This window comes from Nuphar pumila, chromosome 13 (assembly GCF_984573655.1).
Source record: "Nuphar pumila chromosome 13, dmNupPumi1.hap1.1, whole genome shotgun sequence".
NCBI lineage: Eukaryota > Viridiplantae > Streptophyta > Magnoliopsida > Nymphaeales > Nymphaeaceae > Nuphar > Nuphar pumila.
The window spans coordinates 83464014-83477745 of NC_143261.1; the positions used below are offsets into that span (position 1 = coordinate 83464014).

The 13732-nt window shown below is 34.6% G+C and overlaps 1 protein-coding gene across 2 annotated transcripts in view; it reads left to right on the forward strand.

Annotated features, from left to right (window-relative positions):
- LOC149818916 (uncharacterized) overlaps nt 1–8086 on the forward strand; it is a 29946-nt gene extending 21860 nt beyond the window's left edge. Inside the window, exons 3-5 of one of the 2 annotated variants that reach the window (XR_016427104.1) lie at nt 6909–7101; nt 7173–7685; nt 7806–8027. Coding sequence is in view for 1 of the 2 variants with exons in the window: in XM_089984472.1 (XP_089840598.1) it covers nt 6909–7101; nt 7173–7276; nt 7806–7829 (321 nt within the window). In the remaining variant the exon portion in view is untranslated. Of the gene's footprint in view, nt 1–6908; nt 7102–7172; nt 7686–7805 lie in introns of both variants that reach the window. The other variant, XM_089984472.1, reaches the window with a different exon arrangement.
- The last annotated feature ends 5646 nt before the right edge of the window (nt 8087–13732 follow it).

The following is a 13732-nucleotide window of genomic DNA, read 5'->3' on the forward strand; positions in this document are numbered from 1 at the left end:
TTGACATAAGATACTTGGTCATCCGAACTTTTTGAAGATGTCTCTTTTTTCTTTTTTGGACAATACTTGTAAAAACAAACACATGACTTGTAAAGATTGCATTTTTGGGAAATTTAAAGCTATTCCATTTCCTCAAAGAAATTATGTTCCCACACGGCCGTTTGAACTTGTTCATTCCGATGTATGGGGTCCCTTTCTTGTATCTAAAGGCGGTTTCTCATATTATATTCTCTTTATTGACGATTTTACTCGATTTACATGGATTTACTTCCTAAATCGAAAATTTGAGGTTTTCTCATTTTTTAAAGAATTTCATGCAATGGTTAAAAATCAATTTTTAGGAAACCTGTTCATTCTTAGATCTGACTCGGGAGGAGAATACATGTCTAATATGTTTCAAAAATATTTGAGAGAAAATTGAATTTTTTATAAACGTTCTTGTCCTAACACTCTGCAACAAAATGGTCTTGCGGAAAGAAAGCATAGACACATAATAGAGAAGTCAAGAACTCTATTAGTTTCCAAAAATATTTCAAAGTCTTTTTGGGTCAAAGCTGTTTTGACATAAACATATTTAATTAATAGAACACCCTCGACCTCTTTGAAAAATCTTTCTCCATTTGAAAAACTTTACAATATGACTCCCGACTATAAAAGACTAAGTTTTTTGATGTAAGTGTTTTGTTCTGACCCACAAAACGATAAACTTTCTCCAAGGGCAATTGAATGTATTTTCTTAGGATATGACAAAAAACAAAAAGGTTACTGTTGTTTTGACCTATTAAATAACAAACTTTACATTTCAAAAGACGTCATTTTTATAGAACAAGAAAATGGTTTTTCGCATGACCTAAATGAAAATGTTGATTATTCTTTTTTGTTTGACTTGTAACCTCAAGAAAAATGCATGGACAATCATGTTGAAACTATTGAACCTCATGAAGTTGCCATTGAGGATCATATTGAACCTCAAAATGATGAGCAACATGATCTATATGAAAACCTAAATGAAAATATAACAAGTCATACACAAGTTTATACTAGAATAAATAAAAATACACAAGTTTATACTAGAAGAAATAAAAATAATCTTCCTTGTGCCCTTGAAAAATTCTCTCAAATCGTTAGAAGAATCCTCTTAAAGGAGATCAAATCGTATTTCTAAAAAACCTAATAGATTTGTATCTTATGATTCTTTTTCTCCAAATTTTCGAGCTTGTTTGTTAGCCCTTCATTCATTCCATGAACCATCCCATTATAATGATGCCAAACAATATGCCCATTGGAATGAAGCAATGGAACTTGAACTTAATGCACTTAATAAAGCACAAATTTGGGAAATCATTAATCCCTCTAATGGCAAGAAACCCATTGGATGTAGATGGGTTTTCAAAGTAAAAACTAAAAGTAATGGTTCTTTAGAAAGATTTAAGGCTCGACTAGTAACCAAAGGATATGCCCAAGAATATGGGGTGGATTATGATGAGACTTTTGCACCTGTTGCTCGAATGACTAGTGTTTGAGCCCTTATTACAATAGCCTCTATTAAAAAATGGCTCATTTTTCAACTGGATGTCATGAATGCCTTTTTAAATGGAAAATTGGGTGAAGAAGTTTAAATGGAACCACCTCCTGACATGAATTTAAATGGTAAAATTTTGAAATTAAAAAAAGTGTTATATGATTTTAAGCAAGCTCCCAAAGCTTGGTATGACAAGTTTAATAATGTATTAATCGATTTGGGTTTTATTTCTTGTTATACTGACATTGCTCTTTTTGTTAAGAAAACAGATGACTTCATTGTTATTCTACTTCTGTATGTTGATGATATGATCATCACTGGAAGTGACAAAAATGGAGTAAATGATGTTAAGTCTATGTTAAAGAAAACTTTTGATATGTCTGACTTGGGTTTTTGAGGTATTTTTTAGGTATTGAAGTGACGTATTCTCATCGAGGATATATTCTATCTCAAATGAAATTAGCAGCAGACATCTGTACCAAATCAGGAGTTTCAGATGAAAAGAAAGTGGAAACTCCTGAAGTTATAAATGCAAAGTTGAGACTTGAGGATGGTGTTATTCTTGAGGATCCTACCCCCTATCGGCAATTGATTGAATCCCTTACTTATTCATCACCCGTTCGGATATTGCTCATGTGGTTCATTCTGAAAGTCAATTTCAGCATGCTCCTACTACAGTTCACATGACGGTCGTAATGCGAATTGTGCGATATATCAAGAACTCTATCTCCAAAGGGCTTTTCTTATCCTCTTCTTCATCTCTTAAACTAACTGCTTATACTGATACTGATTGGGAGGGAAATCCCAATGATCGAATTTCAACTACTGGTTTTTGCATTTTTTTAGGAGATTCCCTCATTTCGTGGAGATGTAAGCAGCAAAAAGTTTCTCTATGATCCGCTGAAGCTGAATATCGGGCCATGGCGATGACAACTATGGAAATTGTGTGGCTTAGAAGTCTCTTCTGTGACATGGGCATCCTCATTTCTTCTTCCACCAAGATGTGTTGTGATAACAAGAGCGCGATCTACATCGCAAGCAATCATACTTTCCACGAGCGTACCAAGCATATTGAAATGGATTGCCACTATGTTCGAGACGAATTTCTTAGAGGAACCATCACAATACCATATGTTACTTCAGAATATCAGTTGACTGATTTTTTCACCAAAACGCTTCTGACTCCGCGTTTTATGTTTCTTCTTGCCAAACTTTCGATCTTCTCCCCGTAAAGTTTGAGGAGGCGTGTTAAAATATGTATATATATACATATATCTTTTTTTCATCCAAATACTGGATAGGGGTATTTTGGTAAATTATAATGTAGTTTTTATTTTTTAGGTTTTTCTTTTTTCTTTCTTTTATCTTTTTGTTTTTTCTGTTTTCTTTTTCTTTTTTTTGTTTTATTGTATTTGGACCATTAAGGGGCCCCACCCATCTAGTCGTTGGGGCCCCAACGGTCACATCTATGACCGTTGGGGCCCCAACGGTCACATCTATGACCGTTGGGTCTCCCAACGACTAGAAGGGAGCCCCTTTGTGGGCCCTCTTAATATGTTGGCTCCTCTATAAATAGAGGAGCTCTCTCACTTGTAAAATACGCCTTTTCTGCCCACTTTGTCTCTCTCTTCAATAATATCCTTTTGCCTTTTAGGCACTTTACCCCTTAGTGGGTTATTTATGCATTCTACGGGCTTGTGTTCTTGGCTCTTGGTTTGACTCTTTCTAAGAGACCTTTTTGGATTATTGGTGCTTCCGTTATTTTCATTACATTCTCTAATACTTTTTCCTCCTTGAGTCATACTGCGTACTTTGTCTTGTAAGTTGTAAATGTGAGCAATATCTTTAAGAGAATACATTCTCTTGAGATATTCTCATGCTTTATTTATATATTCAAACTTAGCTAGACTCGAGCACTTCTTGATATCAATACTACTAATGAGTTAAGGCATAATCTTGACATGCCCTATTCTTCATTCTTTCTATTTTTTATCATATGTGGCCATAACCTTGGTTTTTTTCGCCTCCATAAGAGTTACCTTTTTTCTCCTTCTATCTTGGTAAAAACTAGTTTGGGTTTCAAATCCGACTCATCCACTAATCCCCACAACCCTTTCCCCCATATGAAGTGCTTCGTGATTGAAGCCCATGTTACAAAGTTCGTCATTGACTTTGATGGGTTTTAGGATGACATTATCGTTGTCATCCATATTTACAAGGGCTAAGAGCTATGTCACACAGACTCTTCTAATAGTGCACCGCACCTGCGTCGCACCCGCACCCAGGCGGGTGTGACACTTGGACGCAACTTCCTTTATGTTAGGTGAAGTCAACCACATTTCTATCCAAAAGTAGATTCAGTTAACCCTAATCAAGTCCATTTTTATCCATTTTTATAAATACATAAATGCACACAAATATACAGTGTTAACTTAAATTTGTTAAATTATATATATATATATATATATATATATATATATATATATATATATATATATATATATATATATATATCCTTCCCGCACCCTTGCACCCATTTTTTTTTTAAAGTGCCGCACCACCGCATCCACACCTGTACCCGCACTCATGCCTATGTGACAGGCTAAGATAAAGAAGATAGAGAGGAGGAAGAAAGAGAGGAGATAAACAAAAGACAAGAACTCTACCACCAAGAGAGCACCTCTAATGAAGAATACGAACACACGAGCACTTGAATAAATTTTGCAAAAAAGGCTATCTCTTCAAAATCTTAAGCGGTGCTCTTCCCAACGCATTGAAAAATCAGCTTGATCTCCAAGCTATGATACCATGTAAGAAAACAAGATCCTCCAAGAATGTATTCAGAAAAACAACAAAGTGGACACTCAAAGAGTTTCACTAAAACACCGAAAGAACATTCACAAGCCACAAAATATGCTCACAAACAAACACACACTAAAGGGGCAAACACAAGGAATAAAAATAATATTTTATTGATCAAGACCATGCAAGAATAGATACATTTGATAGGAGGTTTCACCCTTATTTATACACACAAGAGGGCTCTCTCTCTACAAAGTAGCTAAAAAATTAAAACAAAAAGTAAAAAGAAACTAACCTAATTACTATTTACCAGTAAGGTACTAACCTAACATGTATATATATATACATGTACATTGTATATACATTTACATGTATTTACATTTACATTTTCTGAATCAAGGACTCCTCTGGCAATTTCACTTCAGCAAATGTTGCACATACTTATGCCTTTCTTTTATAATCTTCTATAAGACTAGTAAGAAGCTCAAGATGAATATCAGTAGGAATGCGATGTGTACATAATTTTACAGTGGAGTTGTTATACTCTACAATATGACATTTAAATCTATACAATCCTCCAGGCATTAAAAAATCACAAAAATTACACTTCAGTATTCCTTTCAAGCACATATCCAAGTCAATTGGTGTACAATATTTTAATGCAGGATCCTTTAAAAGCCATTCCCCAAGACCTTTACCCTCCATCGACCTCGTAGAGCACAAATTACTAAATCTAATTGCTACGAAGATATAAGACAATGCTTAATAAACACTTAGGGACAAATTTTGAGTTCTAAGGGCACAAAAATGGTATTAAGGGTAAAAAAACTAAAAGTAAAGTAATATCTTATAAAAACATAAAAAAAAATAAAGGAGCTTACCCTCCAACTTCAATCGTACACAAATAAAACAAAGAACAAAGGTTTTTTACCTTAACCCACTTTCTTGAGTGGAAAAACGGTGGAAATGCACTCTTGAGAAAATCACAAAAGCCCTTTCCTTAGCGCACGCATCAGCTCCCAAATTGCTCTCATGTTTTCTAGGGTGTGTGGGTTCCCCTCTAATGGCCTCTACACAAATGTGAGAGTCGACTTTCAAAAGGTATTTAAAACTCAAAAGTTAAAAAGTAAGTTTCGGACCCTTTTAAAATGTTCCGATACCGTATCGTACGATACACCCGATACATGTACAATACACACTCATATCACAATACAAGTATGTATCATATCGAGAACTTTAATAGTAACGATATGTATCATATCGTATCATACAATGCAGTACGATACAACACTGCTTGTGACTATGACAGCCACCACCTTCTCTGGCATGATTAGGACGCTGTAGCCATTGTGTTGGTTCACTAGGACGCTATGTTTTGTTATAGAAAATCCTGGTTTATTCTCAGCCTGAAGCTTCATCTATGAAATATCCACTCTTTTACATGTAAGTTTCGGGCGAAAAAAGGGGTTATCCAAATAAATTTTAATCTAGATCTGCCAGAAATACATGGATCTATCTATTCACACCCTCTAGGGTTGGTAAGGGTCTCCATGAGTATGTGTTGCGATCCTAGAGATGGTAACAAGAGAGGAAGAGTGAGAGGAATCACTTTGGTCTTGCAATTTCATATTATTAAAGTTTGCCTAATCATTTTCTGAAAGTGATTAAATTTTCTCTTCTAAAAAGTGTTTTCAGTGTTCCTTCCAAGACAAGAAACTCACTTTACCTAAATTCCGACTAATCAAACCATGTAGATTACATCTGTAATAGTTTCATGAACTGCAATTAAAAAAATGAAAAAATACAAAAAATAAAAACATTTGTACATATTGGGAATCTGACCAAAGGCAACCCTATATCTATATATATATATATATATGTGTGTGTGTGTGTGTGTGTGTGTGTGTGTGAATTCAGGTCACTGAGTTTTAAAACGTTTGGCACACCTTGGCTTTGTCATGTGGGTGCAAGTTTCTTGTTCTACTGTCCATTCCCACATTACCCAATACCCGTGTATTTCTCTCATTCTGTTCTATAGCAATTTCAGTTTGAAGGAGAAAGAAGGGTCATATGACTAAATGAGACCTGAATGATTAACTATGTTACACATGCAGATCCCCTATAGTAAAACAACTAAACCTAATTTGGGATTGTTATTCTAGATAAAAGCCATGCCACTGAATATGTAAAAGAATAAGATAATAGAACAAATATTATTAGACTTTTAAATTGGACAGTTAATTATTTTTTGGTGCATGAAAGCAGAAGCAAACTAAAAAAGGTTGCTGTGGCTTGGACAAACCCTACAAATAATATAGGCCCATCTGATCTAGAAGTTCTCATACTTTCTTTTTCTTTGTTTTCTTTTCCTTTTTCTTTTGTTTTTGTAAATCTCCAGAGGGAGCTATTGCCTTTCTGTTGCAGGAAATGCATAATTTGAATTCCTTTATTCCTCCCAAATACTGCAAAGGGATTTTGGAAAATATCTTTCACCATGGGACACTTGTGCTTCTAGGAAGTTTTGTGAAGTTAACATTGCTTCATTTTGTGATCTGTTCATCCAGTGACTCTGCATTCATTTTAGGATGTAGGATTATGGCTGGAAGAAATAAATTTGGGTGGATACAAACAAATATTCAAAGAGAATGGTGTCAACGGTGAGTATCTGGATAGCTTGTCTACATTTACCACTGAACAGATCCTGCGATTTATCAGGCGGTGCCATATGAAGTGGGGGGACTTCATCACTCTGTGCAAGGAACTTAGACGCATTAAAGGTAATAACTAATTTTCTCTTGATATCACAAAGCGGACCATTTCTCCCCCACTTATGACCATAAACCTGCAGTTGCATTGCTCAAAGGAGAGGAGCATGTTCGTCGCCCATGGTGGGCCCCATCCTGCCTATCAATTGTCTTTGTCAAGGTGGCAAAGCATAATCGACAATCTCGGGTAGTCTCGCTGAAGCAGGAGCCATGAAATGCATAAGGGCTAGTACATATGTATTGTAATCTATGTGAAAATGATGTAGTTGGTTTTCCATGAGCTTTGCTTAACCCTTTTTCACATTAGTCTGCTTTTGTTGTTTATATAAGTCATCTCTCTTTCATTAGCTTCCCTTCATGAAAATCATAATTTTGCCGAACATATGAAAGTAGTCTGGTGTTCTGGAAATGGTAAATGATGTTAGCTTGTCAGTGGTTCAAATTTTAGCTTCAGTGGTTCAGTCGTGCATACTGCCATATGGCTAAGACATCCAACATGAGTGAGTGCACAGGCACCCACTTTTTTCATGACAGGGAGCTTGGCATAGAGATACAAGGGGCTCTATCTGTTCGATGTTAAGCTTCAGAGAAATGAGGCATGCCATTATTTCAATGCAAAGGCTCTTATTTTTCCTGTCTTATTCTTGGCATTATTGCTAGAAAACGATTATCCACGTAATAGGACTGAATCCTGATAATCAATGATTTTTTGATAGATCTTGATGGTGAATGGTCTGTGAGGCATCTGCAAAAACCCAGAGATTGCATTGAGAGAGGTTGCTCCGGCCACTTCTTTCATGATGGCTGTTTAACAATTTCGTTCTCTGCTAGCGAACTATCATTCTGGACTTATGCTTGTCAAACCCTAATTTGAGACTACTTTGTATTACACGGTACTGTCAAAGTGCTTATCCTTGAAAAGAAATTTGTCCAACTTACAAGAATGTGTATGTGCGGGTTCAAAGATTTAATAATGATTGTTGGTTTATTGTGGAAATTAACATCCATTTCTTGGTTACTCTTTTTAACATTTAATGGTTGAGATGATATTCAGCATATCTTGTTAATACGATATAAATTGCCTTTATTACTTGTTCAATTTTGGTTGCTTTTGTTTAACGCTAGTGTTATGGTGTTTCACTTTTTTGGGGCCCTCCTCAATGGTCTACTCCCAAATGCCACCTTGCTATGGATCTCCATTTCAGTGTTTTGAGTTGCCAGAATCGCTTAAACCCGTTTGAGGAAGGGCCATCTTTCTGTCTTCCAAATTCTGCTCTAGCAAGCCTGAACTTTTTAGTTCCCAGCATGGAAGGATTTCACTGGATGCCTGTTCTATTTGATCTGCGCCTAGTAAACCTGCTTGACTAGTTCTTTTTTGTCTTTTGAGTTTTACTCGGAGAAATTTCCCCATGCACAGAGACCTAGCCACGCTGGCTCATCTGCCATACTACGGTTTCTGTCCATGTTGGCGTAAAACTCTGAGGGGTTACTCCTCGACCCCAGGGAGTCGCCAAGCTTTGGCTTATTCAGGGGGGTGATGCTCATGGTATTTGAACCTAGACTGCCCGTCTAACAGTCTAGGCCCCATCCCACTACGCTAGGGTTTGCTTGACTAGTTCTTGTTCATTTCTTGTGCCTCAACTTCTCATAGTATTGGTGCAACACACAAGACAAGGCTACCTGATTGATTATCGCAGAAACTCAGCCTTCACCTCTAAGTTATCCCATCTTCCCAGGAAGCATGTGTAATCAGATACTCCACTTGTTTGGTAGGAGCTGTTAGTGCACATCACCTTGTATTTGGACGTTGTAAGTTCAAAACACAATGGAGCGGTTGTATAACTGGTGGGGGTATGCCTAATCACAAGTTTGCCTATAGAAAATGACCATAATGCCTTTGTAAAATGACATTTTTAAAATACCTCACAATTTGTCAAAATCTTTCATATATCCAAAATGTATCCTTTTTGACCTTTTTAGGATATTTTACCCTTATGCAAATATAGTATGATTTTTGCAAATTATTTTTGTGAATGTCACTCAAAATATGTGAACCTCCTTTAACTAAATACTCTAGACGTACTTTCACAAATATAGTACGATCTTCATAAATCATTTGTGCGAATGTTTTCAAAATGTGTAAACCTCCACCTAAATGCTCTTGCGTATGTCTGCAAATATATCACGACCTTCACAAATTAGTTTTGAGAATGTCTCCAAAGTATATGAATCTTCTTTAATTATATTTCTCGATGTACATTCACAAATATAGTATGACATTTGCGAATCAGTTTTGCGAATATCCTCAAAATGTGTGAACCTCCTTTAACTAAATACTCTTGATGTACATCCGCAAATATAGTACGACCTTCGCAAATCATTCTCAATGTCATTTTGTGAATGTTCTTAACTTCACATGCTTTTTTATTCCTATATAAAATCATTGTGGTTCTTTTTTTCTTTTTTTTTTCTGTTTGTTTCTCATTAGAACCTTAACCCTTTTTTCTTTAGAACCCTAACCTTTTTACTCTCCCCTTTATGATGATTCTTTTAAAATTCATCTTGCAACATTCTGATGAGGTTGCAACATTCTTTTGGTTAACTTCTCTATCTTTTGGTTAACTCTAATAATTTTTGTAAAAATGTGAGTTTCATATGTTGTCTTGCATTCTTAAGTTTATATATATATATATATATATATATATATATATATATATATATATATATATATATATATATAGAGAGAGAGAGAGAGAGAGAGAGAAATTGGTAGCTGCTCAACCTCGCATGTGTGATGGATGGTCAATGTACAAAAAAGCTCAAAAACACATTTTTTGTGTTTTTTACTTTTTAGCATTGCTTTCAAAGCCAAGTGAGGACACGTGCGACATTCTATTTTTGTTCTTTTAGTGGTTTTTTAAGCTCTGCTAAATGGCTCTTTTTGCCTTTTTTATGATTTGTGTTTTTTTTTGTTTTTGAGCGATGACCGTCCATCACGTGTGCAATAGATGGTCAAAGCGCTTGAACTTGGGTTGAGCATCTACCAATCTCTCTATATATATGTTGATCTTATAGTATTTATGTTTGATTGTGTATCATTTATGTTTGATTATGTATCATTTATGTTTTTTTGTTTATCTTTTATTTAATATTTATTTTTTTTATAATAAGGTTGGGGTTGACTATGTACAACCGTTCAATTAATGTAATGGGGTTGGGGTTGACTCTGCATAAGCATTCAATAGGATTAATGAAGTTATGGTTGAAGTGACTAGTTTTCAAAGTGATTGTTATAGACAGTTGTGTTAATTGAATGCATGAAGGCAATATGGATAGCATTTTCTTACATACTATTTTATTTGATGAATGGTATATCATGCGGTTGGTATAGGCAATTAATGATGACATCAAAAAAGGGTTAAAGTACACTATTGCCTCATTGATTATCTTCATTAAATATTTATAATAGTGTCAAAAATTAGTAGCTTTAAGAAATTTATGGCTTTGATGTCTCATAAATCGGATATGTGAAAGAGTTATTGAGCCTTGGGTAAAGTTATTCCCCAAAACGTAGGAAGACAACATGTAACACCCTAAATTTTTAAGTCCCGAAAAATGTGATTTTTTTTATATATAAAATTACAGCAGGGTAAAAATCAATCGGAAGTAAAACTTGGCATGCTACTTTTCCTTCACATTCACATTTGGACAAGCATTAAATTTTAGAATTTTGAACATCTATAATAGAAATAACGATTTCACATGTTCTTTATTAATAATAAAAATCAAGAATTTAATCAGAGTTCTGAGCAAATAATATGATCTTATTCATCAACTTTGGTGAGTTTGGAAAAGATTTTACTCGACCCCTGTCGCAACCTCCCACTATCGCATATAAATTCAATCACCTCCTTAAAAACATTGAATATTCATAGGGCCAGACAAACATGTCTTAGTAGAGTAAAGTTATACTAAGCAAATAATCTAGAATTCACAAGTAGGAATCTCTTCAAACTTTTATGCACTTATATTTTAATTTTGGTATTCAACAAGTATTGCAAGTATATCGAATAAGCAAAAAATCACAACAGATAACCATTATTCATCATTCACTTGAGTAAAATGCATGAACAGTTAATTATGTATGAACTTACCAATGCAGAGCCTTTTTTATGTATGAATAAATTCTTATCTTTAATTATCTTTCTTTCTTATATGATGCATGACATGCCCACATGATGCACATACAATTAGGTTTCACTTGTTAGCCCTGTTGGTACCACACATGCAATAACCTGATGAAGGACCATGGCTGCAGACATAATTTCATACAAGGGTGGCTTTGGCCTGGTCGGGTACACTTCGCCAATCTATGTGTTGGACGCCAACATCGAGAGATACTCCAAACACAATAATAATATACCTGATGCATCAGATTTTTCTCATGAGTTCTGTATTCTCTGCACTGTAGACTATGTAGAGACTTTTCTCTATTCGTGGGTGGGGAAAGGAGCAATCTTCCGTGCTCAAACAATATTCACAAAGCCAATATGTATTGCTTATCCTCTCTTAATAAGCCAATGGTTTAGTGTAATAGTTTTTTTTGCATTAGTATTTTTTATATAATACCATAACCAAATTTATGAAAGCTAATTCGGCCACTTGTAAACACCCCAATTTTTTACCTCCATTCACAAACACCTGCCTCTTGCCACTGGGGCCCACTCTTTGAAGCCTTTAGAGAACCAGTTGGTCGACACCCAAGCTAGGGCTATTCAAATCCCAAGTGTTACATCAAAATCCAAATATTTCATCTTGCAATCAAGATTTAATCTCTATTTTGGGCTCAATTTCAAATATCAACTCTTGTCTTTAAACAAGAATTTTCAATAAATTCTCCCTGCCAGGGGTCTGGGACTTTAAATCCCTCATCTCAGGTTTGCATTTTTGCATATCATTGCATCTCAGTTCATATCGTTTTGTATCATTTCATGTCACTTCATTGCATTGCATGTCATTGCATATCATTTTCGAGATCCAACACTCTAGTTTTTTAAACGCTTCGATCCAGATTTGAGCTATAAAACTTTTCTTTAAAAACAATTTTAAAAACCTTGGTTTTAGATCGATATTTTGCCATTTGTCAACCCCAGATCTTTATTTCAAAACATTTTCTTTAGACAGCGATCTGAATTCATTTTAAACTCAATTTTTAACTAGTCTCAATTCTCAAATGAGACCCATCTAGGTGGTGTCGCTTCTAGATCCCTTCTTTCATCCAAATTTTTCAAATTTCAGAGTTTTAGTTGACTTAGGACTCTGTCTTCTCATCCTTTTAAACCTTTTTCAATATTGTATTTTGGTTTAAAGGCAAAGGTAGTCCTATCCCTCATTAAGTTCTTTCATTTTGGCCAAAATCTCAGAGTTTCAGTCGGACTAGAACTCTATCACAGAGTTTCAGTCGGATTAGAACTCTATCTTTCACTTTTATTTTTACCCGTTCTCAAGAAAATCTTTCAAAACCTTTCATTCTGGCCAAAAAATTCAGAGTTTCAGTCAGACTAGGTCTCTATCACAGAGTTTCAGTCAGACTAAGTCTCTATCACAAAGTTTCAGTCAGACTAGGACTTTATTACAGAGTTTCAGTCAAATCAGGATTCTACTTTTTATCCCTATTTTTACCTGTTTTCAAGAAAACTTTTCAAAAAAATCAAAATCTTAGAGTTTTAGTCAGATTAGGACTCTATGTCAGAGTTTCAGTCGGATTAGGACTCTTTCATTTCTATTTTTATCTATTTTCAAGAAAATCTTTCAAAAATCTTTCGAAAGAAGTCAAAATTTTAGAGTTTTAGTCAAATTAAGACTCTGTTTCAGAGTTTCAGTTGGATCAGAACTCTAACCCTGACTTTATTTTTGAGAAAATATTTCAAAAACTTCTTCATTTATCCTTCAAAAAATCAAATTTCAAAATTTTAGGACTTTATTATAGAATTTCAAAATTTTAGGACTCTGCCCCATAGTTTCAGTCGGTCCAGAACTCTACTTTGATTTTATCTTTTTATTTTTATTTCACTTGTTTCTAAAAAATAGACCCAATTCTCAGAGTTTCAAAATTTTGGGACTCTATTCTAGAGTCCAAGTTGATTAAGACTCTGACCCTGATTTCGTCTTTTCATTCATTTTCACTAATCGCTCAAAAGATCTTTTAAAATCTCTTCGTTTGTCTTTCAAAAACCAAAATTTAAGAGTTTCAAAATTTTAGGACTCTAGTCAAGAGTTTCAGTTGGTTTAGGACTCTAATTTTTTTAAATTTGTTCTTTGCTTTTATTCTTATCTGTTTTAAAAAACTTTTTTTAACCTTTATTTTAACTTGTTCAAAAACTCAAATGTGGGGCCCACATACCTGGTGCCACATTCGAGAGTTTTTTAATTCATCTAGGACTCTAGTTGATTTAGAATTTTGATTTTTACATTTTGTTTTAAACCCTTTTTATAAATCTTGTTTTTAACCCCTTTATTTTTAAACTTTAAAAATCATTTTCTAAAAACTCAAATGGGGCCCACAGTAGGTGGCATTACATTTGAAAGAGATTAGCTCAGGTTAGGTTAGTGTCCTAATTGAATTAGAATTTTTAAAATATCA